We start from the raw sequence: 26839 nt of genomic DNA, 5'->3' as shown, positions 1-26839 counted from the left end.
CTCAGGAAACTAACAATAGAACTCTCCTATGACCCAGCAATAGCACTGCTAGGAATTTACCCAAGGGATACAGAAATGCTGAGGCATAGGAGCACATGTACCCCAATGTTCATAGCAGCACTCTCCACAATAGCCAAAACATGGAAAGAGCTTAGGTGTCCATCAACAGACAAATGGATCAAGAAGATGTGGTTTATCTATACAATGGAATACTACATGGCAATGAGAAAGAAGCAAGTCTGGCCATGTGTAGCAACAAGGATGGACCTTGAGGGTGTTATGCTGAGCGAAATAAGTCAGGCAGAGAAGGACAAATATCATATGTTTGCACGTATAGGAGGATTAGGAGGAACTTGACGGAGGACTAAGGGGAAGAAGAAGGGGGGAAATGGTGGGGGAAAGGGAGAGGCAAACCATGAGAGACTCTTGAATGCTGACAAAAACTGAGGACTGATGGATGTGGGGGGGAGGAGGGATGGGCATGGAGGAGGGCACTTGTGGGGATGAGCACTGAGTGTTATGTGGAAACTAATTTGAGAATAAACTATTTGTAAAAAAATAATAATAATAAAATAATAAAATAAAAAGACAATAAAAGTTAAGTTTCAGAAAAAAAAAAAAAGTACAAAATATCAGTCCTACTGACATCAATGGAACTTCATGGGCAATGGAATGAATTACTAAACCTTATCAAAATAGGCATTTTCCATCTCCTTTAAATGTTGTAACTGTCCAACTATAACTAAAAGAACAGTTTCTTGCTTTGTATTACTTATAGACTGACTACTGTCTAATAAGGCACAAGTTTCATAGACCAAAAAAAAAAAAAAGACAAAGGTGAAAAGAGAACTTTGGATAAAGGACAATCTTTTCAGGGGCACGTGGGTGGCTCAGTTGGTTAAGCATCCAACTTCAGCTCATGTCATGATCTCAGTTCGTGAGTTCGAGCCCCATGTCAGGCTCTGTACTGACAGCTGGGAGCCTGGAGCCTGCTTCAGATTCTGTGTCTCCCTCTCTCTCTGGCCCTCCCCCATTTCTCTCTCTTTCCCCACCTCAAAAATAATAAGCATTTTTTAAAAATTATTTTAAAGGACAGTCTTTTCTATAAATAGTGCTGGAACAACTGGGCAAATGTGGGGATGAGCACTGGGTGTTATATGGAAACCAACTTGACAATAAACTATTTGTAAAAAAAAATAAAAATAAATGAATAAATAAAGTAGAAGTACAGTAATTTCTCAACCAAGTGCTACACCCAATTGCAATACTAAATAAACGTTCCTTTTAACTTTAAAAAAAAAAACAAACAACTGGATAGCTACATGCAAAAAAAAAAAAATAATACTTCAATCCATCCCATGCACCATATACAAAAATGATGACCATACAAAATAAATTATACAACTGCATAAAAAATGTCAAACTATAAAATTCTTAAAAGAAAACAAACGGAGAACCTTACTAACAAGTCTAGGATTACACTTTAAAGCTATCCAAAGTTGTGGAAACAAGGTAACGCATCCTTTATTTATTTCTTTGTTTGTTTATATAAAAAGCATGCTAGTGGAGTAGAGGGAGAGAGAGAGAGAAAATGAGAAAATATCTTAAGCAGGCTCCACCCTCAGCATGGAGCCTGATGCAGGGTTCAATCTCACGACCCTGGGATCATAACCTGAACTGAAATCAAGAGTCACATGCTCAAACTACTTAGTCCCCCAGAAGCCCCAACACATCCCTTATTCTAACTTACAAAGAACTAAAATGGATTCACGGAAATTAACAAAGGAAATCTATATTTAAACAGATTTAACTCCTTGACAAAGAATACAACATAAGACTGTAGCATTTATGCTTTAATTTAATTAATCTAATTGCTTATGTATAAGAAATGTAAAAAAATGAAAACATGTGTTAACTTCAAGAAAATAATCTTACAAGTGATGAATACTCTTCATAAGGATTTTTATGTACATTAAAATGCATTTTATAAAATTTTAAGTTTAAATTTCTTAAATATTCACAAATTTAGCATTTATGAATTCAACTCCAAAAGCATTCTGCTAAAAATAGAATTGGTACTTTCTCTTTCTTTTCCAAGTGCCTAGGAAAGTGGCTAGATAAAAATGAAAACTCCCATCACTTTTACTATCCAAGGTCACTGAAAAACAAATCCCTTTGATCAAGAACAAAAACACAAACAGGTTAAGAAAAAACTTGAGAGAGATGTAGGACTTACAAAGAAAACCACAGCTCTCAGCTAAGTGGTAACAGAACTCCTAAAATCCCAGAGTGGCAGCATAAAGTACTGGGAAAGCACCTGGGATCTGGAGTCCAGCAAACCTGACCACAAATGCCACATTCCTCGAAAAAATATTCTCACTAGTATTCCATTTCCTCAACTTTAGAATAAAATGGAGATGATTACACCTACATTTTCCTAGGCTTGATATATAGTGATTGAAGGCTAAGAAATACTAAAATAACTAAAAATACTAAATAATATATTTTATATGCAATTATTAAAACATCATAAAAGTACTGCAAGAACTAAATTTTTGAAATTTGTATGGGAAACAAACAATAGAAAGAAGAAAATGATCAGAAGTATATTTAAGACTTCAGCAAGTAAAAAAAAGATCAAGAACAGATTGTTCATTTATTGGGATCCTTACTTTTCTGCTTATACTAGACAGACTATAAATATGCCATTAAAAAGTTAAATTTAAATAAGGAGGGGGGAACATCTTTATGATACTATACATCTGTCAAAATAAATACATAATCTTGGAAAAATATTTGAAATATGTGTAAATCATTTTTACCAATAATAAAAAAAAAAACATCTATACCACTCCAGTTAAAAAACACGTGACCTAGCAAACAATTGATAAAAGGACTCTAAACTGCCTAACAAGCAAATAAATCCTCTGCCCTCACTCGCAGGCAAAGAAATGCAAATTTCAGAATTAGATTTCATTTCATTGCAAAGCAGACCAGCAAAGATGAAAATGGACGGCAGCCAGTGTTGGCGTGGTCGTGGGTAAATGGATAAATCTTAAATATAGCTCATATGAAAATAAGAGCTCAACCTTTCCTCCAGCTGGGAGAAAAGTTATTTCTCAAGGCCTTAAAAATGCTATTTTCTCCTGACACAGCTTTTATAGCTCAAGGAGTGTAGCCTAACGAAGTGATGACCCAAAGGGACTTGAGTTACAAGAATGCTCACGGTGGCAGTATTCAAGTGACAAAACCAAAAACAGGCAGCAATCTTAACATCCCCAAACTGGGGATTTGTTAAGTCAATCATAACGGTAGCACATACTGCATCCACCCCACATCCTGTTTCATGGCAAACACTGACGATGCACTGGGGGCAGTAGGGGGACGTGGTAAAAGTAAGAGCCAGGTCGGAAGACGCCATGTAGTCTCTGCCTGGTTCTGAGGGCACTCTTGGAACCTGACCGCCGTGCCATGAGGAAGCCCAAGTAACCTTCAGAGGCCCATGTGGAAAGCAAATGAGGCTCTCAGCCCACATCCCTAGTGGGTCCCCGCCAAAAGGCAAGCACCAACTTGCTGGCCCTATGAATGAGCCGCGGAAAACATTTATGCTCCATCCCCACTGAATCTTCTCAGCCAACACAGTCTTGCCCAAATTACAGCTTTGTGAGCAAAATAAAACAGTGTTTTTGTGTAAGCCAGTATGTTTTGAAGAGTCTTTTACATACGAAAGATGAATGAAATACAGCTTAAGTATATAATGAAAGACACAAACTTTGCAGGCATAAAAAAAAAATCTCATACAGCAATAGATGTAATTTTTTACATATAATGTAATTTTTAAACATAGAAATGCCCATAAATAATGGTGAGGTCTATTGTACTTCTCCCTGATGTAGTGGATGCAATCATTATTAACAATCTTGCAAAACTAATATAATTTATGATTTTGATTGGAAAAAAAAACCTAGACAAACTAAAACACCAAAAATAAAGGACATTATGTACTAGATTTGTAACACAGGAATTCTGAGTCCCTTAAGATGTAGTATATTACAGATTATAGTCTTGATTTAGGCCTAAACACATCTTGTGCCCTAACTAAATTATCTTTTAGTCATTTCTGAAGTAATGAACAGTCTGACTGACTCCCTACAACTAACTGCCCAGGACTCCATAATTAATTGCAAGCAACACGCACCACACATCTTGAATAGTATTAGTCTCACAACACATAAGAGTGAAGGTTACAGGTGCAGGCCAGACTCAGTGCCAAGAATAAATAATCAGAACTACCTTTAGAGACCCAAAAATGACCTCAGGTCACTTCAGTTTGCATTGCAGCCTGAAGTTTGCAGCACTACGTATTCAGCTTTGATTTAAATTCACCTTGCCATTCGGCTCAACATACCTAAATATTACATGTGGAGGGGGGAAAAAAAAAGCAGAAGCCATGTAAGCCACAACATGGTCCATTTATGTCCAACAATCCAATGGTACTCGGCAGGGATTTTGGAGACCACAGATCTCCCTAACAAAGATGGGATGATGCAATATTCAGAATGCTAGGAATTGGTCTAAACTTATAAAGCACCCATAGCAAATAAAATAATATCTTCATCAAAATTAAGCAAAAGGATAAAATATCCCTCTAACAGGAATCCTAAAGACAAAACTATGAGATGAATAAAAATAATGATGAGGTCGAGAACTTCAACATTATCTTCTACAAATCTCAAGAGGGGAAACTGATCTGCTCCAATCACCTGTCATGGATAAAAATAGAAGAGGACAGCTCGGCCATCAACTGGTAATAGTCTCAAGGAAAAAAATGAGAAATCATGTGAGAAATAATTTTTTCCTGTTTAATACCAATGGAAATAAAAAAGGTACAGATTAAATCTAAAGTTGTTTTTGGGTTACACTTTCGTTAAAGAAGTTTAGCCAAGTATCTAACTAAAATATCTCAAAGAATACATTTATTAATGAAGACGGACTGAAAATATCACAAAACAAACTCAGGGTCTGATTAATATGCATAAGTTGCCATACTTTAAATGCTTAATTAGAGACCATTGAGTCAGTATGCCTAGCGACTCTGAAAAGAAAAAGAAAACCTGAGTAAACTTAGCATTCAAATTTTCCTAAACTTTACATGCACAAAGTTTCTCAGTGCTCTTTCTCGGTACTTCCAAATAACAGAGGTCTACGGCTTCTGGTTCATTTTTAATCACTATTGTGCTACTTGGCCAAAACATGAAACCTGAAGCAGCAACTTCAGCCATACTAGATTGCTAAAATAAAAATGGACAGCAGCTATTGTTAAAATTAATAAGGTAAAAAAATTTCAGAAGGCAGTATTTCTGGTCAGTAACGCTTAGAAGGAAGCCGTTTTCACCAGTGAGCGTGAACAAACTCGCTAGGAAAGATGATATGCCTTTAAAAATTCATGTTTAAATCTTTAAACCTCAAAGAATATAAAGTCCAAAGGATACATTCCTGATTATCCAGCTATGAAGTACATTCCAGGTCACTTACCTTAGGAAAAACATAACCAAGAGGGATGTTAGAATCTATGCAACTTAAACAAGTTGATGTGAGTTTTCGAAGCTCAGTTAACTGAAGTACAGAGTGGAGTTCCAGGAGTTTTATACAGTTTCAATTCTGTAATGTCAATAATCAGGCGTTGAGGTTTTTATGGTAAGCTCTTTGCTAATGTCACACCAGTGATTTACTCACAAAGCAGTTGACTAGTATATTACAACTATTATACCCCTTTTCCTTGTATGCAAGTATATACACAAGTGTGTGTGTATAGATATACGTGTGCACTTGTATGGAGACAGATGGTCACTGCAGGTTTAGAGTGACACGCGATTCTATCACCCTGAATCTCATTACTTGGCCTTAGTGTATTCAAACACCATTTGGTTGTCTGCAGTTCATTCTCTGATGGAGGCCTCAGGAAGAGCGCCTGGGAACTGAGTTCTTCCATGTTCACACATCTGCCTGTGGTTTTTACAACAAAGACCCAGTGTAACTGAACATAATATCCTTGGTTAATATCTTTTCTTAAAAAATTGAAATACCTGACTCCATGAGTTCTGGCATCAAGGGTCACTATGGCCATATCCAATGCCAAAAGAATTGTGGTTTCCTTATAAGTGACTTGCTAAGATGTAAGAGCCTTTTGCTTAGATGCTCAAAGGACTTTTCTTTAAAATGTCAACGTATTGCTATTGTAGAATGATTCTCCTAGATACACCATGTGTCCTTTTGATTTGTACATTCAAATACTCTTATTATTCAGGAAAATATTGTCTGGGTTGTAGTTTTTACCATTTGTTGTTTCGATAACTTTGTTTTCTTCTTTGTCTTCTATCTCTAAGACTTTCACTGGGATGCTTTAAATCTTTTCCTTACTTTTTTTTTTCATTGTTCTCCTTTCCATTCTTATTACCCTTACTAGGCAAAAGTGTTCCTTTATAGAACTGTCTTTGTTTCTGTTTTTCCTCTTATTTTGGAATCTTTCATGAAACAAGTTCTTGTACTTTCCTACAGCTCAGGTCTATCTTTTCCACCCTTCTAATTCTGATTTGTACAGTTGTTCCATAGCTTCCACTCCAAATTTCCTAATTCATTTTGGGGTTTTTTTTTCATATTGGGTTTTCATATGCTTTGTGGCCATGTTTTTTTTTTTTTTTTTACAATAATCCTTCATTGTCCAGTGGGATGTTATTCAGAACCACTTATTGTTACACTCTTTTGTACAGATTATTACAAAAGATTTTTACAATCTTTCCATGGATTTTTGACCCACACCGTTTTGCTTTGTTGGTATCTGGATGAAATGGATTTTCTTATACTTTTAGGAAGGAGTTTCTACTGTAGACAGTAAGGACAGGCCGGGATAATTTCTTTGTCATTTTTGTGACTTGAGGGCTCTTTCCTATGCTGTGACTCTGAGACTATTCACAGATAGGGGCCCTTGGAGCCAACTCCACAGCACCTCCCCAGAGCTGCCTCACCTGACACCCCTACATTCTCTTCTCTCAGGGTTCCCACCATATTTAATGTGCACCATACTCAATGGTTTGTCCAGCATGGAGTGCTATCTACAAGAGAGGTTTTTCTGCACTATTTCTGAAAACCTTGAAGGTCTTCATTACTCTTGCCAACTCTGGCGTCCCCAGTCTTTCTGTGTTCAACCGCACCCTAGATCCTATGAAGTCTCCCCAACATTCAATGACTCATCTAAGAACTGCAGGCCAGGTTTTCCACTTTGAGTGGGGAATTTTCTGTTAGAGATAGAACCCTTGCTGGAAATTCCTGGATTCCCCGGTTTCTGGGACTGTCAGAATTCACCCTCTCCTTCCCTCCACAACCTCCCAAACAGCTGCTGACCCCATGCTGTCCTTCACAATTTCACCACACCAACTCCTATTCTGGTGTTTGTGGAATAATTTGACACTTTTATAAGAAGGTTTGAGGAAGTGAAAAAATTCTATGCAAGCAACAGCATTCTTCCTCCCCAAATCTACCCCAACAGGAACACACAATTATATAATGTTTACCCTTGAGTCTTTCTCAGTGTCAACAGAATTCATAGGCACAGAGATATTATAATCTGTAATATATTATAATCTGTAAAATATTATAATCTAAAATAAATTACAGAGCAGCAATTTCAAATATGGAGTATCTGGACAAGCCGAAAATCATACAAACATTGTTAAAGTAAATATGTGAAGCGTCTATGTGTACCCTACCCTACTCAAAATCCACTCATCGCACCAGGTTGGCACCACTCTGAACAAGCGTAAAATGACCAGCCATCTTTTTTTTAAAATGTTTTATTTATCTCTGAGAGAGAGAGAGAGTGGGGGGGGGGGGGGGGGGGGAGAGAGGGAGACACAGAATCCGAAGCAGGCTCCAGGCTCTGAGCTGTCAGCACAGAGCCAGACGCGGGGCTCGAACCCATGAACCGTGAGATCATGACCCGAGCTGAAGTCGGACACTTAGCTGACTGAGCCACCCAGGCACCCCTGACCAGCCATGTGATAGACCGTTTATGCCACTAAATAAAAGCACCAAGGCCTTCCTAAACATCAATCCAAAACATGGGCCACAGCCCAAGACACCTAAACAAAGAACCAAGAAGGCATACACAGAAGCTAGGGTCAACTTCCCAATCTCATGAATATACCACAAGATCCAGGGTTAAATTCCTCAAATACTTCATGTACAAACAATATGTTTCTTCCTTCGGACCACTCCCTCCAATCATAGAATAATTTTCCCAGTGCTATAGGGTGCAGTGTTGTCACTGAAAGTTGTGTAACTCATATGTGAATTTAATAGAATGACACTTTCTGAATCACAAGGTGGAGGGATTTCTGGTTGGTTTTAGATGGCAAATATTATTTTTGAAAGCTAAATGTCTTTAAAGAAGTGTTTTCTTAATTAGCTTCAAATGCCCCCTTAACTAAGCAAGTATGCCTAAAGTCATCCATGAAGGTCTGCAAACTGAAAGAAAATGGCTAATTTTGTGATTTTTAGGACAGAATAAAAATGATTAAGAACACTTTTTCTTATCCAAACCGAGTGATATTCCAAAATGGCCTGTCCCTCCCCAGCTCCCCTGAAGTCCTCCATCACATTTCATCTTTGTCTATCATAAAGTACCACACTACCAATCTGCCAGCATATTTCCCTTAAACACAAGTTCAAAAGTAGTTGGTTTAATAATCCATACTATTTTCTGTGAGGGATAGAGTTCCTAAAACCCTATATATTCTAGAACTTTCTGAAAGCTATAAGAACAAATAGGGAAAAAAATTCACATTACAGTGTTTCTAACTTCAGTAATTTCTAAAGCACAAAGAGGGAAGCTTAGGATCACAAACGATACCAAAACTCAATAAATGTAAACTAAATGTGTGTATTTCATTGGTAGTCATATTGGGAGTAAACACCAGAATTTTTGAAATAAGAATTCTTGCACTTCAAAAAAAAAAATTCACCAATGAATATCTATCTGTGAGAGGTTACCACACTGCATATGGGTTAAAACTATCTGTGTGGTAGTCTGACTATCATACCTAACACCATGGCCACGATCACCACACATACAGTCTCAAGGAAAAAACTACTGAACATTCCCTGGCGATCATCAGAAATTTCAAAAGTGAAGTAAAGAAAAATGTAAATTATAACTTAAGGGCTATGCCGTAAATTCTTTTATTCAAATTATGAAACATTTCAAGGACACAGAAAAAGGTGATTTTAAAAATCCATTCAACTTTACCAAATCTTGGCATTAAAAAAAAAAAAAGAAACCCAAATCCCTTTTATTTTTCTTTTTTTGAAGAAACAACATATTACAGAGACAGGGCTGAAGCTGCCGCCCTCCCTCTATTATGAAAGGTAATAAGCCCTCTCAGACTCTGCTAGTTATGAAACAATTATGTATCCACAAAAAATTGATAAATATTTTTGCATATTTTAAACTTTGTGTATGTTATTCTATTGTCCATATCTCTTTTCAGCTTGCCTTTTTCAGTTTTATTTGTGAGAGGTATCCACATCTTTTTTTAATTTATTTAAATTCAAGTCAGTTAACATATAGTTTCGTATTTGGTCTCAGGACTTAGAACCCAGTGATACATCACCTACATACAACACCCTGCGCTCATCCCAGCAGGTGGCCTCCTTAATGCCCGTCACCCGTTTAGCGTGTCCGCCCACCACCACCCCTCCAGCAACCTTCAGTTTGTTCTCTGTATTTAAGAGTCTTATGAGACTCTTAGAAGAACCAATACATTTTCAATCTAGCTCATTCATATTTACTTACTGTATACCGTTCCTTCCTATGGATATGTTACAATTAATTTTCCAATCTCTTGCTGATTGACTTTTACACTGCTTGCCACTGTAGGACGCTGAAAAATGCTGTAACATCAACAACTCTATTTCTGTGTACGACTGTACGAGGATACATTCCTAAAGGAGAGATTTATTGCTACGCTATGTGCATCTTCAGCTTTACTGGAGAGTCTGAAATTGCACTCCCAAGTGATTATGCCACTTCCCTTAGGAGGGCTCCTGCTGATCCCAATCTTCCCCAACAACTCTTACCGGCAGACTTATGTTTTTGCCAACCTGACGTATATGAAACTAACTCATTTTAGCCTTCAGTTTATTCATCAACATTCAGTGTGAGCATCTTTTCCCGAGATTATGGACCATTCTAGTTTCTTCTTTTATGAAGTAACTCTTCATATCCTACGATCGTTTTGTCTTGTCTTTTCCTTTTTGTACGTAGTCTATTTTTCATATGCTGGATACTAAGCCTTAAAAAAATCTTCCCCTACAGCAAGGTCACCAAGATAGCTACTTACATTTTCTTTTAAAAATTTTTCAAGTTTTCCTTTTCATATTTTAGCCTTATGATGTAAGAAAAGAGACCTAACACCCAATTATCTTTCAAGAGGAGAATGGTTGAATAAAATGCAGTACATCCACTATGAAGCACTGTTTTAAAAATGAGGTGGGGGAGGGGGAACAAAGAACCTATCTATAAATGGCAATGAAGTGATCTCTGAAATACATTACAAAACACATGCGCACACACACACACACGCACGCACACACACACACACACACACAGTACAAAATGGCTTATGCTATCCTTTAGTCTGAAGAAGGGAGAGAATATTTCAACACCCACCAGAGGTTATTTAAGAGTCAACTCAACATACCAATGCAAAAGATGACCATAGGTCACAGTTTCAACCAGCCTGCTCTGGACCCGGGGCTTGCTGGCAAGGCTGTGTCACTTGCTGCTCTCACCACAGCCCAAGCAGCATAGCTCAGGCGCAGGGAGAAGAGTCACACTGGGTGGCTGTGGAAGCCACCTTGGCTTAGAAGCTTCGTAGTCCACAGGCACCAATCTCTCTTGTAAAAGCTCCATAGATGATGGGTTAGTCTTAGGTTTCTGGAAGCACAGAGCTAGAAAAGCTTACTGATAATCAAAGTCTCACACAAAACAGGAAAGGGTTTTCTTAACCCTTTGCCCATAGATAAATACGGGATCTCTGAAGGGCAGGCGGCAGGTAGATACAATGAGATAATGAGATATAAATATCTATAAAATAAATAGCACGTAATGCAAACATTATACAGATAAATAGCGAGAGAGAGATTAATACATAGATACAATCAGTAGAATAGACTGGAACTGAAGCCACTGCTCACTCTTTGTATCAGAAAAGGAACACTTGGGTCATGAATGTGTGTCTTCCGTTATGAAAAACATCACCAATGAAGGGTCTTTGAAAGGAAAAAGATCTAATTCAAATCTGATTGAACCTATAAATCTATACAAGAAACAGAGGGGAAACATTGTAAAGGAGCCCCACACTGTCTATCTTGTTTGCTAGATTCAATCAGCCAAATCAAAAGTCATGCCTATGAACCATGACTATTTTCCTTAAGAAATTCATTCCAAGGACTAAAAAATAAATACAAAGTAAAAAAGATTAGGGAATCTATAGGTTTAAAGAGGATTCAGAGACAAACCAACATGAATTGGAGAAGAGATACACAGACCTTGATCTGATCCTGATTCAAGCAATCTAGAAAATAATCATTTATGAGCCACTGTAGAGAGCTCTGATATACGGCTGTATTAAAAACGTATTAATTGGTAGGTGATTAATGACACTGGGAATCGATCTGTTTTAAAAGATTGCTTATCTTCTACAGATATAGATGAATTGCAAATGATACGATGTCTGCGTTCTGCTTCAAAATAATTCAGAGGCAGGAGTGTGTATAAATGAAGTACAAGTGAAAAGAGAGCAGAGATGAGATGACATTCGCATGTGCTGAAAACGGAGAATAAGGAGGATGGGTACATGGGGCCCAATGCCATTATTTTCTCAATGGTTTTTCAGCTTCACACTTCTTATTGAACACACACCCATACACACACACACACACACACACACACACACACATATACTCCCATGTACACACACACACCCATGCCCATACACCCACATATGCACCCACACCTCACACACATCCTGCACGCACACACACACATAACCCCACCCCTTACACCCACACATACAATCCTTGTGCACACCACACACACACACACACACACACACACACACAGTCCCCCCTAACAACCCAGGCTACAGCCCCATCACGCTCACAGTAGCCCTTCAGATTTTCATTTCATCTTCACTGTGAGCTTCTGGATATTCCTGTTGTTTTCCCAAAAACTCAGTTTTGTCTTTGCAAGGAGTATCCAGCATTTTTAAGTTTTTTATAGTGAGAGGGTTTGTGGGGTATCTACTCAGCCACACTGCTATAAACAGATATATTTTAAGATTCTGTTCTTGTTTAGTTTCTAAATTTCACAACCAGTCAGCTTCTACCAGGAACCTTGACATCACAAGACACAGATTTTGTAACTGGCATGATTTCTGGACCAAAGTAACAGAGCCACAACATTCAACATCCCACAAATAACTTACTGTGGTTCCATGAATTGAAAAGATTTTGAAAAAAGAAAAAGAGAATCTACCATGTGACCTCTAAATATCCTGGCTGAAATTTTTAAAGATAGAAAAGTAAATCAAAAGGCATGAAGAGATTGCAACCATGCACTTAATATTGCTTGAAACCAAAATGCTTTGGCAAATATGAGAGATACTGAGTCTATTCGCAAACATATGTACAACCATAGTGTCTTTTATATGTAAGCCATGAAAGATAAGGAACTTTTTATTTTATTTTTTTTAATGTTTTATTTCTAGGAGAGAGAGAGAGAGAGACAGCATGAGCAGGGGAGGGTCAGAGAGAGAGGGAGTCACAGGCTGAAACAGGCTCCAGGCTCTGAGCTGGCAGTCAGCACAGAGCCCAACGCGGGGCCCGAACCCACGAACCACGAGATCATGACCTAAGCAAAAGTCGGACGCTTAACCGACTAAGCCACCCAGGCGCCCCATAAGGAACTTTTTAAAAATGAGACTAACTAAGCAATTTTACTTAAAAATTATCCTCAAGGATTAATTAAGGAAGGATATGCAAATGGCTTTAGCCATGAGAATGTTCTCCCTGGGAAAATAATGGTAAAATAATCCTTAGATGGGCAATCGTGAGCTGCCGGGATAAGTGGTGATACCTTCATGTGACGGGATGTCATCATCCTTTAAAAATAATACTGAAGTTATACTGACTTCAACATGCATTCCTAACTTGTCATTGAGTAGAATAAAATACAGATGACCAAACAGTATGGAGTTAACCCAGTTTCTACAAGGAGATTTTAACAGTATGTGCATGTGGCAGCAGAGAGGAAGGAATACGTGAATGCATGTGGACACACGTGTACACATGTGTGTGTACATGTATCCAGGCACAAGTATGAATTTGAAAGGGATATAAGATCAGAATTTTTACAGAGTTTATCTCAGGGAAGTAAGCACTTCAGTCCTCTGTATTCTGTACATTCTGAATTTTTTATACTAAGCATGTAAACATATAAATATGTTATAAAACTTATAACCTGATAAAAATAAGTTAGGATAGCATCATCTACTTTAAGTTTCCTGATATTATAATTAAGGGAAATTGCAATGACCTCACCCAACATCTCTTTCCCCAATAAAACAGCAGGAAATACATTTATGAACTCCCAAATTCCTCCAGCCCCTGATCTTGAAGATTTATAGGATACATTAACAGCCGGGAAGAACTAGAAAAATAAAACTAAAACAGTAACAAAACACAAAGTTTATAAGGCAAGGATTAATAAACTCACACCTAACTTACATGGTTTTCTCTTACATCCAATCACAAGTTCCAGAAGCCTCTTATGCACAGCCACTCACCCATCTGAATTGTGAAAATGTTATCAACTCCCTACCTCTACCAGTGATGTAAGAATTACACACAAAGTACCATTTACCAATGGTTCAAAAAGTAGCCCCAAATATTTAGGGAGAAAAAAATGGTAAAACCACTTGTCATTTTTTGTTTTGCTCAATTTTTCCATTTACTAGAATATTCAGAACATCTGATTTGTGATTCAAGGGAGTCCCCTGTCACCATGGCTGCGATCGCTCACTTCTCACATCACAGTGTATGGAACTAAGACTTGTTTTGGATAAAGGAACATTCTGCCGTTCAGCACATTTATCGGAAAGATGATCCTTTTAAAGATGATGACACAAAATGAAAAACAGTAAATCCACGTGGCTGCTGGATAATGGTCATGTAAGGACAATGATACACAAATAGCTAATGCTGGTGACAGGGAAACCGAACAAATTCCTTCAGCACACTGATACTCACTTGAGAACATGAGCATGACTCCGAAGGGGATAATCATCTGGTTAGTCTAATTTACGACGAGAACTTTGCTATAGTTACATATTTCAAATGGAGACTCAGGTTAATTGCTAATCGCAAATAACTATGCAAACATGCGGTATGCTGCTAAGAATCCCAAACTCCACGTTTTATTATAAGAAAAATATAGCATGTGTCTACTGGCTGCTGATTAGATTGTAAGTGATTAGTAGTGTCATCATCTGCCTTCCTAGAGAATAGTCTAGCACTAACTACGCAGACCCTTCTAAATGTGGCTAATACCTATCGTAATCTATTATCAGTGAACACAAAGATGGATGCAACAGGACGTTCACTGCATTGGAGTCAGCAGAAAGCAAAAAATGAGAGTCAAATGGTTCAAAAGTGGGAAAAGGATCAAATTGTTGTAAACCACCAGAAAATGAAAAATTATATAATATTTTAATGGTCTTGGGAAATATTTAATGACAAAATACTATCAAGATAAATCTACACATTTTGATCTTAATTTTATAAGTATGTGCATAAAACACAGAGACAAAAGACTAAAAAGAGACAGACCAAGCTGTTAATAGTAATTATCTCTGGGCAGTGAAATTACAGCTGGTTTTGTCCCATTCCCTAGTTTCTTCTAAGTTTTCTACACTGAACAGTAATGTCTTGCAGTTAAAAGGAAGAGCATGGACGCTTTTGGGGACTGATTTTCAACGTCAAAGAGATGATGATACACAGGCAATGGCCCCCAGAAAAAGCACGCGCGGTTATTCTTCTGTCCAACTGGAAGGGGTGCACCTGTGTGTGTTCCCAGGTCCTCTCCTCTTCCACCCGTTCTAACCTGTCAACAAGCAAACACTCAGGATAAAAGCTCAGCTTAGGAATAGGGTTGGTAAACCTGCCCCTGAAACACACATGCATATTTTTTAATATACTTTTCTTTAAGAAAAAATAAAACTATGGCTACTCTGTCAAAATCAGTGAGGAAGGCCTATATCATGACCCCACATGAGTAAGGTCTCCCACCTGTCTCAGCCTCTTCCCATTGGCCTCCCCTCTCCCCACACCCCACCCACTAGGTTCAGGTCTGGGGGCCTTCTCTTTTCAGATCCTCCCAAGATCTCTCACCCCTCACAGGGAAGTTCAACTACAAAGTTCTGCCCCAGAACTTCACAAGGCAAACTCCTTATCATTCAGGCCTCAACTGGAACATCACCTCCTTGGAGAGGCCTTCCCTGACTCCCCCCCAGGGAATGATATCTGGCTCCACTCCCTGCACACCGCCTATTGCAGACACTACATTCTTAAGAGCATTAACACCATCCAAAATTGTTGTGTGTCCTTGTTTGTTGGGCATGAGCATGGGCTCTGGCACTTATGTCCGCTATGAACCTGACAAAATTACCCAGCATGCTAAGTTTCCTCCGTGAACACCCCAGGGTTGCAAGTCACTAAGTGGCCCATAGTAAATGCTCAATAAATAGTCATTCTTTTTCAGTAATAAAAAATGGAACATTACATTTTAAATGAAAATTCACTGCATATTTCTGATCTGCCATAGAACCATTTTAAGAATTAAAGGTCAAGAAAGAGAAGACGTACTTTTTCCTCTTCTTCCCACTAAGTACAACTAAAAACACTGGACATTGTATGTAAAACAAATATGAGATGACTCTGAACGAGAGAGAAGACAGAACCATTAGGAACCTCGGGACCTGAGGATCAACATGGCAATGAGTTCACTGGGTTTTCCTTTTGCCTCAGATATCCTAGATTGGGCTCTGGATAAAACAGGAGCCTGAAAACATTAACAGGCTCAAGACACAAAAAAGACCACCTCTCTCAAGCCAAGGACCAAGAAAGGGGCAGCCCAGAAAGATCTAAAACGTTCACAACAGCTACTCTACTCCAGCCCAACACCATGGGAAAGCATGGCCCCATCCCTATCAGCAAAGGGCAAGTGAGGAGCCTGGACTCCCACCCTCACATAGCCAACAGGTATTCCCCACTAGGCTATACCAGAAAAGAGCAAGTGGAGAGCTGGCGATACCATCCCAACCTGGCAGTAACAGCAGCCATTTGCCCCAACCCTGGTGTCACAGACCATGTGGGGAGCTGGGGCCTCCACCCATTTATAGCAGTAATGAGGTTCCCTTCCCTCTCCCTGCCAAGATGGCATCAAGAAGGTGAGTGGGAAGCTGGTATCTTTAGCACCAGGAATGAGGCTCACACTCCCACCTACAGTGCCGGGGGAGGCAGGACTGAAGAGCACTCCCCACTCCCAGCCAGGGGGCCATCAGAGGAGGCCTAGTGGAAAGTGTGGGCTCCCACCCACCCCAGCGGTAAGGAGGGGCTCTCCATGCCCTCCGGGTGCAACAGAATTCCACTGGAGAACCTGGATTTCCACCGAACATGGCGGGCACCAGACATCGCCCTCCTTTCTCTGCCAGTTCCATTGCAGAGGAGGCCTACTCAAACAGACTTAAATAAAATCCAGAGTCTTAAAACACAACATCCTAAATGTGTAATGGGCAGAGTTTCAGTTTCCCAAGATGAAAAGGTTCTAGAGTGAATATACTACCACTACTGTATACTTAAATAACTATAAACTTAAAACTGGTAAAGATGGTCAATTCTGTATTATGTGATTTCCACAATAGATTTTTTTCAGTACCAACACTAATCAAAATCAAATGATTACTTATCATTCAATACATTTCCATTGTTCAACCATTCATTTTGTTATAATATGTGGAATATTAGTTATATGTTAAAAAAGCAATTATAAAAATCCTATTAATCAGTGCATATTATTTTACTTCCTTTGTGAAATATCATGAAATCAATGATATTTCAATGAAATGTGATAATCAATGAACTCAGTCCATGCCTGTCTGTGCTCAGGATGGGGAAAAAACCCAACTGCTAAAACTCTTGGCCTCTCTTATCACAGTTTACACAGTAAAACTACTCAAGTGGCACTTTTCCTAATTCAATGTAACAATACTTAATGACTTGGAAAATTTAATACCAAAAATTAGATACACAGACTATTGGAAAAAAATGTGTTTCTCTCAGGCTCCAACTCTTGAGGAGAATCTGAATCAGACTAATCAGTGTAAAGGTAAGGAGTTTACTCTCCATCTTGACTTTGACAGATCAAGTTTACTACATCAATCAGGTAATTCTTTTTTTTTTTTTAATGTTTTATTTATTTCTGAGAGAGAGACAGCATGAGCAGGGGAGGGTCAGAGAGAGAGGGAGACACAGAATCTGAAACAGGCTCCAGGCTCTGAGCTGTCAGCACAGAGCCCGACACGGGGCTTGAACCCACGAACCATGAGATCATGACCTGAGCTGAAGTCAGACGCTTAACCGACTGAGCCACCCAGGTGCCCTCAGACAATTATTCTTAATTACTGACATTTCAACTTTTATTACAAAAACGAGAATTTAACATGCAGACCTCAAAACAAAAGAACCATGGCAAAGAGTGTACGTAAATAGCTCCATTCTACACTTGTTAGTGCCAGTACCTTCACTGTGTTCTCAAAACTCTAACATCACAAGCATCTCCCCTCTAAAAATGGATAATTGGTCTTGTAAGTTTCAAGAACGCCACACACTACATTCTCCCTGTGAAGACTCATAATACACATGAGCATATAAAACACTGGGAAAGTCTGTAAAATTATAAAAACATATCTTTTGCTTTGACTCCTAGCTTTCCAAACATGTATATACAACCATGGTCCACTTTTTCTACCTGGTGACACCTCACTCAACACTAACATTCTAGGACAGGGCTTCTCAAATCATAAAGTTCCCACCTAGAGATATTATTAAAATGTGGACTCAGATTCAGCAGGCCCGAGTCGGGGCCGCAGATCCAACCCCCTCCCAGTGGATACCCAGGCTTCTGTTTCACGGATCACTCTGTACAGGCACCCAGAGAGAGAAGACACGTTGAGGAAGACTACAAGAGAGACTTCTTTATAGCCATGCAGTTTTGTGATCGGAACTGAATACTTAAAAACTCTACTGTACGTAAAATAAAGGAATATCAAAGGATTAGAAGGAAACGAAGTTGAAAACAGGAGAAAAGGAACTGTCCAGGTGCTCTGTGTTAGCCGAGTATGAGACAAGTCCAAGTAAGCAGGGGACAGAAAGGGACCCTCCCCACAGAAGACAAAACACATGGGGGAAGAAACAGGGGCTGAGGAGGAGGGGCATAAAAAATATTATCATAGAAGAAAGACTCATAAATTTTCTAGTGTTCCATTACAAAAATGGGATACACAGGCAGAGCCATTTACTGGATTTCGATTTTAATCACTAAAACACTCTTGCAGTATCTTCAGATGAACGGCCTGTGGTACAGAGATTTGGCAAAGTTCAAAAAGGTCCCCTGAGATGAAAAATAAATTCTACAGAGATGATATTACTTGTTTTCTCCTGCAATTGTAACGATTCAACAACAATTTTTAAAGTACAGTAATAGGTGAAATCTAAGTCAAACCTTTTCCTGGATTAGCCTCTGAAGATGAATCCCGCAAGACAGCATGGAGGTGAATAAGGTCAACATGTACTGCTGAACTTTGCAGATGGCTGAGGCCAGGGAGTTTATCACTGAGTTCAGTCCCACCTTCTCAATAACATTCTGGAAGGCAGTAGGAGAATGGCGAGTGATTCTACACAAGGCCTGCAAAGACAAGAGAACAGATCTGTCAGACAACTCCAAGTGCATTAGCCAGGCCTTGGAACGATAATGCGCTTCTGTGTAAAGGAGTAGAGGATGCTTATCTTGCTCCTTTATTACTTATTTTGGCCTAAGAGAGTCATAAAATTTCAGCATATTTAAACATAAAACAATAATCCAGACATCCATAAAAACTAAAGTTGTTATAAGACGTAAGAGACTCTTATGATAAGTAATGCAAAGTATAAAGTGTTAACTGAAATGACAAACTAATTTATAAGACGGTAGAAAACCTTCCCTTGAAGTGATAAAAAAAAAAAATCAAGCGCCTTCTTTTTGCACTCAGCTAAGGCGTGAAAAAACAGCCATGAAAATAAACATCTACATTCATTGTTTAGCATGTGAAAAATGATTATCTCAGAATATCTGAACACTATAACATTTAATTCTCCCAAAAACATAAGAAAGGTATTATTATTAACCTATTTTATAGACAATGGAACTAAGGCACAAAACATTTAAGTTACTTGCCCAAAGGCATAGAGATGGTAAGGGGCAAAGCTAGAATTCAAACCAAGATAATCAGACATCTCAGCTTTTCCTAACTTGCTCACAAACTGGTAGAGATGAGACATAATTAATAAAGTAATAGAATTTAATGAGTATTATAACACGTGAGTTCACTGAATTATGCTTGGAAGAGAAGGTAAAGCAATCAACAATGGAAGACAATCTTGAGCCAGTTTTTGAGGGGTAAGTGGGAAGTGAAACAAGTAGAAAAGTAAGTTCTAGTCAGGACCTAAAAGTGAGTATAAAAATCCTTGAAGAGAATACAGGCAGTAATTTCTCCAATATCAGACAAAGTAACATTTTTGTAGATGTGTCTCCTGAGGCAAAAGAAACAAAAGGAAAAATAAACTGTTGGGACTACATCAAAATAAAAAGTTTCTGCACAATGAATGAAACGATCAATTAAAAAAAAAAAAAACCTATGTATGGAAAAAGATCCTTGCCAATGACATCTCTGATTAAGGGTTCGTATTCAAAACATATAAAAAACAGCAGGCAAACAACAAATAAACTAAAAAATGGCCAGAAGACATGAACAGATACATCTCCAAAGAAAACATCCAGATGGCCAACAGTCACATGAAAAGATGCTCAACTTCAATCATCATCAGGGAACTGCAAGTCAAAACCACAATGAGCTATCACCTCACACCTGTCAGAATGGCAAAAATCAAAACTACAAGAAAAAACAGGAGCAGGCAAGGATGTGGAGAAAAAAGGAACCTTCTTGCAATGTTGGTGGAAATGCAAAATGGTGCAGCCACTGTGGAAAACTGTATGGAGGTGCCTCAGAAAGCTAAAAATAGAACTACATTATGATATAGTAATCACTCTATTGGGTATTTACCCAAAGAATACAAAACACTAATTCAAAGGGATACATGCACCTCTAAGTTGATTATAGCATTATTTCGCAACAGGCAAGACATGGAAGCACACCAAGTGTCCTGACTGATGAATGGATAAAGAAGATTTGGTACACACACACACACAAACACACACACACACACACACACACACAGAGAGAGAGAGAGAGAGAGAGAGAGAGCGCCCAAGAGAGAGAGCGCGTGCGAGCGGGGAATATTATTCAGTCATTAAAAAGAGTGAAATTTTGCCACTTGAAATGACATGGACAGAGCTAGAGAGTATAATCCTAAGCAAAGTAAGCCAGTTAGAGAAAGACAAATACCATAAGATATCACTCATATGTAGAATTTAAGAAATAAAACAAATCAGCAAAGGGAAACAAAAAAGGAAAGAATGACAACCAAGAACAGATTATTTTTTCTTACAAATAGTTTATTGTCAAGTTGGTTTCCACATAAACTCAGTGCTCATCCCCACAAGTGCCCTCCTCCGTGCCCACCACCCCCCCTCCCCCCCACACCCATCAGTCCTGTTTGTTCTCAACATACAAGAGTCTCTAATGGGTGTCTCTCTCCCTCTCCCCCCCTATTTCCCCCCTTCTTCTCCCCCACGGACCTCAGTTAAGTTCCTCCTACTCCTCCTATACATGCAAACATATGATATTTGTCCTTCTCTGCCTGACTTATTTCACTCAGCATAACACCCTCAAGGTCCATCCATGTTGCTACACATGGCCAGATTTCATTGTTTCTCATTGCCATGTAGTATTCCATGGTATAGATAAACCACATCTTCTTGATCCATTCATCTGTTGATGGACACTTAGGCTCTTTCCATGTTTTAGCTATTGTGGAGAGTGCTGCTATGAACATTGGGGTACATGTGCTCCTATGCCTCAGCATTTCTGTATCCCTTGGGTAAATTCCTAGCAGTGCTATTGCTGGGTCATAAGGGAGTTCTATTGTTAGTTTCCTGAGGAACCTCCACACTGTTTTCCAGAGGGGCTGTACCAGTTTACATTCCCACCAACAGTGTAGGAGGGTGCCCGTTTCTCCACATCCTCGCCAGCATCTAGAGTTCTCTGATTTGCTCATTTTAGCCACTCTGACTGGCGTGAGGTGGTATCTCAGTGTGGTTTTGATTTGTATTTCCCTGATGAGGAGGGATGCTGAGCATCGTTTCATGTGTCTGTTGGCCATCTGGATGTCCTCTTTGGAGAAGTGTCTGTTCATGTCTTCTGCCCATTTCTTCACTGGGTTGTTTGTTTTTCGGGCGTGTAGTTTGGTGAGTTCCTTATAGATTCTGGATATTAACCCTTTATCTGATATGTCATTTGCAACTATCTTTTCCCATTCCGTTGGTTGCCTATTAATTTTCTGGGTTGTTTCCTTGGCTGTGCAGAAGCTTTTAATCTTGATGAGGTCCCAACAGTTTATTTTTGCTCTTGATTCCCTTGCTTTTGGGGATGTGTCAAGTAAGAAGTTGCTGCGGTGGAGGTCAAGGAGGTTGTTTCCTGCTTTCTCCTCTAGGGTGTTGATAGTTTCCTGTCTCACGTTCAGGTCCTTTATCCATTTTGAGTTGATTTTTGTGCATGGTGTGAGAAAATGATCTAGTTTCATTCTTCTGCATGTTGCTGTCCAGTTCTCCCAACACCATCTGTTAAAAAGGCTGTCTTTTTTCCATTGGATATTCTTTCCTGCTTTGTCAAAGATCAGTTGGCTGTATACTTTTGGGTCCACTTCTGAGTTCTCAATTCTGTTCCATTGGTCTATGTGTCTGTTTTTGTGCCAATACCATACTGTCTTGAGGATGACAGCTTTGTAGTAGAGGCTGAAGTCTGGGATGGTGATACCTCCCGTTTTGGTTTTATTTTTCAGTATTACTTTGGCTATTCGGGGTCTTTTGTGGTTCCATACAAATTTTTGGATAGTTTGTTCTAGTTTTGAGAAGTATGCTGGTGCAATTTTGATTGGAATTGCATTGAATGTGTAGAGTGCTTTAGGTAGTAATGACATCTTAACTATATTTATTCTTCCTATCCATGAGCATGGAATGTTTTTCCATTTCTTTGTGTCTTCTTCAATTTCCTTCATAAGTTTTCTATAGTTTTCATCATACAGATCTCTTGTATCCTTGGTTAGGTTTATTCCGAGGTATTTTATGGTTTTTTGTGCAATTGTGAATGGGATCAATTTCTTAATTTCTCTTTCTGTTGCTTCACTGTTGGTGTCTAAAATGCAGCCGATGTCTGTACGTTGATTTTGTACCCTGCAACTTTGCTGAATTCTTGGATCAGTTCTAGTAGGCTTCTGGTGGAGTCTGTCGGGTTTTCTATGTAGAGTATCATGTCGTTTGCAAAAAGTGAAAGTTTGACTTCCTCTTTGCCAATTCTGATGCCTTTATTTCCTTTTGTTGTCTGATGGCTGATGCTAGGACTTCCAGCACTATGTTAAACAACAGTGGTGGGAGTGGACATCCCTGTCGTGTTCCTGATCGCAGGGGGAAAGCTATCAGTTTTTCCCTGTTGAGGATGATGTTAGCTGAGGGCTTCTCATAGATGGCTTTTATGATGTTTAAACAAGTTCCTTCTATCCCGACTTTCTTGAGGGTCTTTATTAAGAAGGGATTCTGTATTTTGTCAAATGCTTTTTCTGCATCTATTGACAGGATCATATGATTTTTATCTTTTCTTTTATTGATGTGATGTATCACATTGATTGATTTGCAAATATTGAACCAGCCCTGTAACCTAGGAATGAATCCCACTTGACCTTGGTGGATAATTCTTTTTATGTGCTGTTGAATTTGATTTGCAAGTATCTTGTGGAGGATTTTTGCAACTGTATTCATCAAGGATATTGGCCTGTAGTTCTCCTTTTTTTGCTGGGTCTCTGTCTGGCTTGGGAATCAAAGTGATGCTGGCTTCATAAAATGAGTCCGGAAGTTTTCCTTCGACTTCTTTGTTTTGGAATAGCTTGAGAAGAATGGGTAATAATTCTGTTTTAAATATCTGGTAGACATGGAATACTACATGGCAATGAGAAACAATGAAATCTGGCCATGTGTAGCAACATGGATGGATCTTGAGGGTGTTATGCTGAGCGAAATAAGTCGGGCAGAGAAGGACAAATATCATATGTTTGCACGTATAGGAGGATTAGGAGGAACTTGACGGAGGAACAAGGGGGAGAAGAAGGGCGGAAATGGTGGGGGAAAGGGAGAGAGGCAAACCATGAGAGACTCTTGAATGCTGACAAAAACTGAGTACTGATGGATGTGGGGGGGGGGATGGGCATGGAGGAGGACACTTGTGGGGATAAGCACTGAGTGTTATGTGGAAACTAATTTGACAATAAACTATTTGTAAAAAAAAATAAAAAAAATAAAAAAAAATATCTGGTAGAATTCCCCAGGGAAGCACCTGGCCCAGAGCTCTTATTTGTTGGAAGATTTTTGATAAGTGATTCGATTTCCTTACTTGTTATGGGTCCGTTCAGGTTTTCTATTTCTTCCCGTGTGAATTTTGGTAGTGAGTGTGTGTTTAGGAATTTGTCCATTTCTTCTATCCTGTCCAGTTTGTTGGCATATAGTTTTTCATAGTATTCCCTGATAATTGCTCAGATTTCTGAGGGGTTGGTTGTAATCAGTCCATTTTCATTCATGATTTTGTCTATTTGAGTGCTCTCTTTTTCTTTTTGAGAAACATGGCTAGAGGTTTATCAATTTTGTTTATTTTTTCAAAAAAACAACTCTTGGTTTCGTTGATCTGTTCAACCATTTCTTTGGTTTCTATATGATTTATTTCTGCCCTGATTTGTATTATTTCTCTTCTCCTACTGGGTTTCGGGTGCTCTTGTTGTTCTCCCCCTAGCTGCTTTAGGTGCACTTTTAGATTTTGCACTTGCGCTTTTTCTAATTTCTTGAAATAAGCCTGGAGTGCAATGTACTTTCCTCTTAGGACTGCTTTCGCCACATCCCATAGGGTTTGGATTGTTGTATTCTCATTTTCATTTGTTTCCATATATTTTTTAATTTCTTCTCTAATTGCCTGATTGGCCCATCCGTTCTTTAGCCTCCATGTTTGTGGGGGTTTTCCACACTTCTTCCTGTGATTGATTTCGAGTTTCATAGCATTGTGATCTGAAAGTGTGCATGGTATGATCTCAATTCTTTTGTATTTATTGAGGGCTGCTTTATGTCCCAATATGTGATCTATCTTGGAGAATGTGCCATGCACACTTGAGAAGAATGTGAATTTCATAGCCTCAGGATGTAGAGTTCTAAATTTATCTGTCAAATCCATCTGGCCCAATGTGTCATTTAAGTCCATTGTGTCTATACTGATTTTCTATCTAGTTGATCTGTCCACTGCTGTAAGTGGGGTATTAAAGTCCCCTTCTATTAGCACGTTCTTATCGATAAAACCGTTTCTGTTTGTGATTGTTTTATGTATTCAGGTGCTCCCATGTAATGTCTTTCTTCATCCCTTGTTACTGTCTTTACTTTAAATACCAGTTTGTCTGATATAAGTATAGCTACTCCAGTTTTTTTTTTTTTTTTTTTTTTACTTCCTGTAGCATGATGGATATTTCTCCATCCCCTTACTTTCAATCTAAGGGTGTCCTCCTGTCGAAAATGAGTTTCTTGTAGACAGCAAATAGATGGATTTTTTTTTTTTTTTTATCCATTCTGCTACCCTATGTCTTTTGATTGGGGCATTCAGTCCATTTACATTCAGTGTTATTATTGAAATATATGGGTTCAGAGTCATTGTGTTATTTGTGGGGTTCATGCTTGTGGTGTGTCTCTATCATCTTGCATTCCTTGTAACATTTCCCTCATAGAATCCCCCTCAGGATTTCTTGTAGAGCTAGCTTAGTGGTGACAAATTCTTTCAATCTTTGTTTTTTTGGAAAAACGTTTATCTCTCCTTCTATTCTGAATGACAGGCTTGCTGGATAGAGGATTCTTGGCTGCATATCTTTTCTGTTCACCACATGTAGATCTCCTGCCATTCCTTTCTGGTTTGCTAAGTTTCAGTAGATAGGTCTGTCACCACTCTGATAGGTTTCCCTTTGTAATTTAGGGCCCTTTTCTCCATAGCTGCTTTCAGAATTCTCTCTTTGTCTTTATATTTTGCTATTTTCACTATGATATGTCCTGCAGAAGATCGATTCAAATTACGTCTGAGAGGAGTCCTCTGTGACTCCAAGACATAGACTCTTAACTATACAGAACACACTGACGGCTGCCCGAGGTGGGGTTTGGGGAGGAATTAAAGAGCACCCCTATCATGATGAGCTCTGAGTGATATATAGAATAGCGGAATCACTATATTGTACACCTGCAACTAGTACAACAGCATATGTGAACTGTATGTATTCTGTCTTCTAGCCAGAGAGAGGAGAACATGTGTTCACATGGAGACACGGGGATGCAGAGCATGTTTTAAGAAGTGGAAGTTGATGCTGTGATAACATACTTCAGGTGGAGAAGGAAAAGCAGACAGTAGGAAAGGGGAAAATGTGATGGTTCCCTGGAAGAGCAAGCTGAAGCCAGAGTTGCTCTACTAAACCAGGAGTTTTGAATTTTGTGCCATAAGCAACCAAGGGGAAGACCTCAAAGTGTTTATGCAAAAAAAAAGGATGGTCATATTCTGTGCATATATGGGAGACTACAAAGAGAAATAAACTTAAGCCAGAAACAGTTTTACAAAAGCATTCATTGTAATTAATGTCCTGTAATCTCCTTCTTCCTGATTTATATTTTAAACAGATCCATAACCTTGACTGATAATGTTGCACATATACCTTGATCAATACTGAAAAGACTAAATAGAAAAATGGTTAGAAATATGTCAAAAGAAAAAGATAAAGACTTCAAAAATATTTCCAACTTCCTGAATATCTCAGGGAAAAAATTAAACATTTTTTCTACCTCCAAAAATGAACTTCCTTTAAAAGTTATTCCTATTGATAAAATAGGAAAACAAGTGTTGTTTAGTATAAACTCAATCTTCCACCAAAATGAATAGTTTAAAGTAAATATATTTACTCAGTGTTAAACCTTACTTCTAATCCTCATGAAAATGCTAATGTGACCTTATTATAACCAGAAAAGGAAAGATAATACAACTAGAAACCATGAACATCTAGAGGGACCCTCTCCAAAAGCTGTCTCCTGGGGGTGGGACTGGGAGGTAAGAAGTGGAGAAAAGACAAGAAAGTCTTCACCCTTTTACATATGTGCTGTTCAAAGTTTTTAAATAAATGCATATTATTATATAATAATTTCCAATTATGTTCTGATGCCATTACTGTATTA

The 26839-nt window shown here is 38.6% G+C and overlaps 1 protein-coding gene across 4 annotated transcripts in view; it reads right to left on the bottom strand.

Annotated features, from left to right (window-relative positions):
- ULK4 (unc-51 like kinase 4) overlaps positions 1–26839 on the bottom strand; it is a 567394-nt gene that overhangs the window by 426998 nt on the left and 113557 nt on the right. For all 4 annotated transcript variants that reach the window (XM_039230385.1, XM_039230386.1, XM_039230388.1 and 1 more), the window contains one exon: positions 18899–19081. In XM_039230385.1, coding sequence (XP_039086316.1) covers positions 18899–19081 — 183 coding nt within the window. The remainder of the gene's footprint in view (positions 1–18898; positions 19082–26839) is intronic.

Source organism: Hyaena hyaena, unplaced genomic scaffold (assembly GCF_003009895.1).
Source record: "Hyaena hyaena isolate Hyena2069 unplaced genomic scaffold, ASM300989v1 scaffold_45, whole genome shotgun sequence".
Classification (NCBI taxonomy): domain Eukaryota; kingdom Metazoa; phylum Chordata; class Mammalia; order Carnivora; family Hyaenidae; genus Hyaena; species Hyaena hyaena.
The sequence above is the reverse complement of the archived record's forward strand: the minus strand, read 5'-3'. Positions and strand labels throughout refer to the sequence as shown.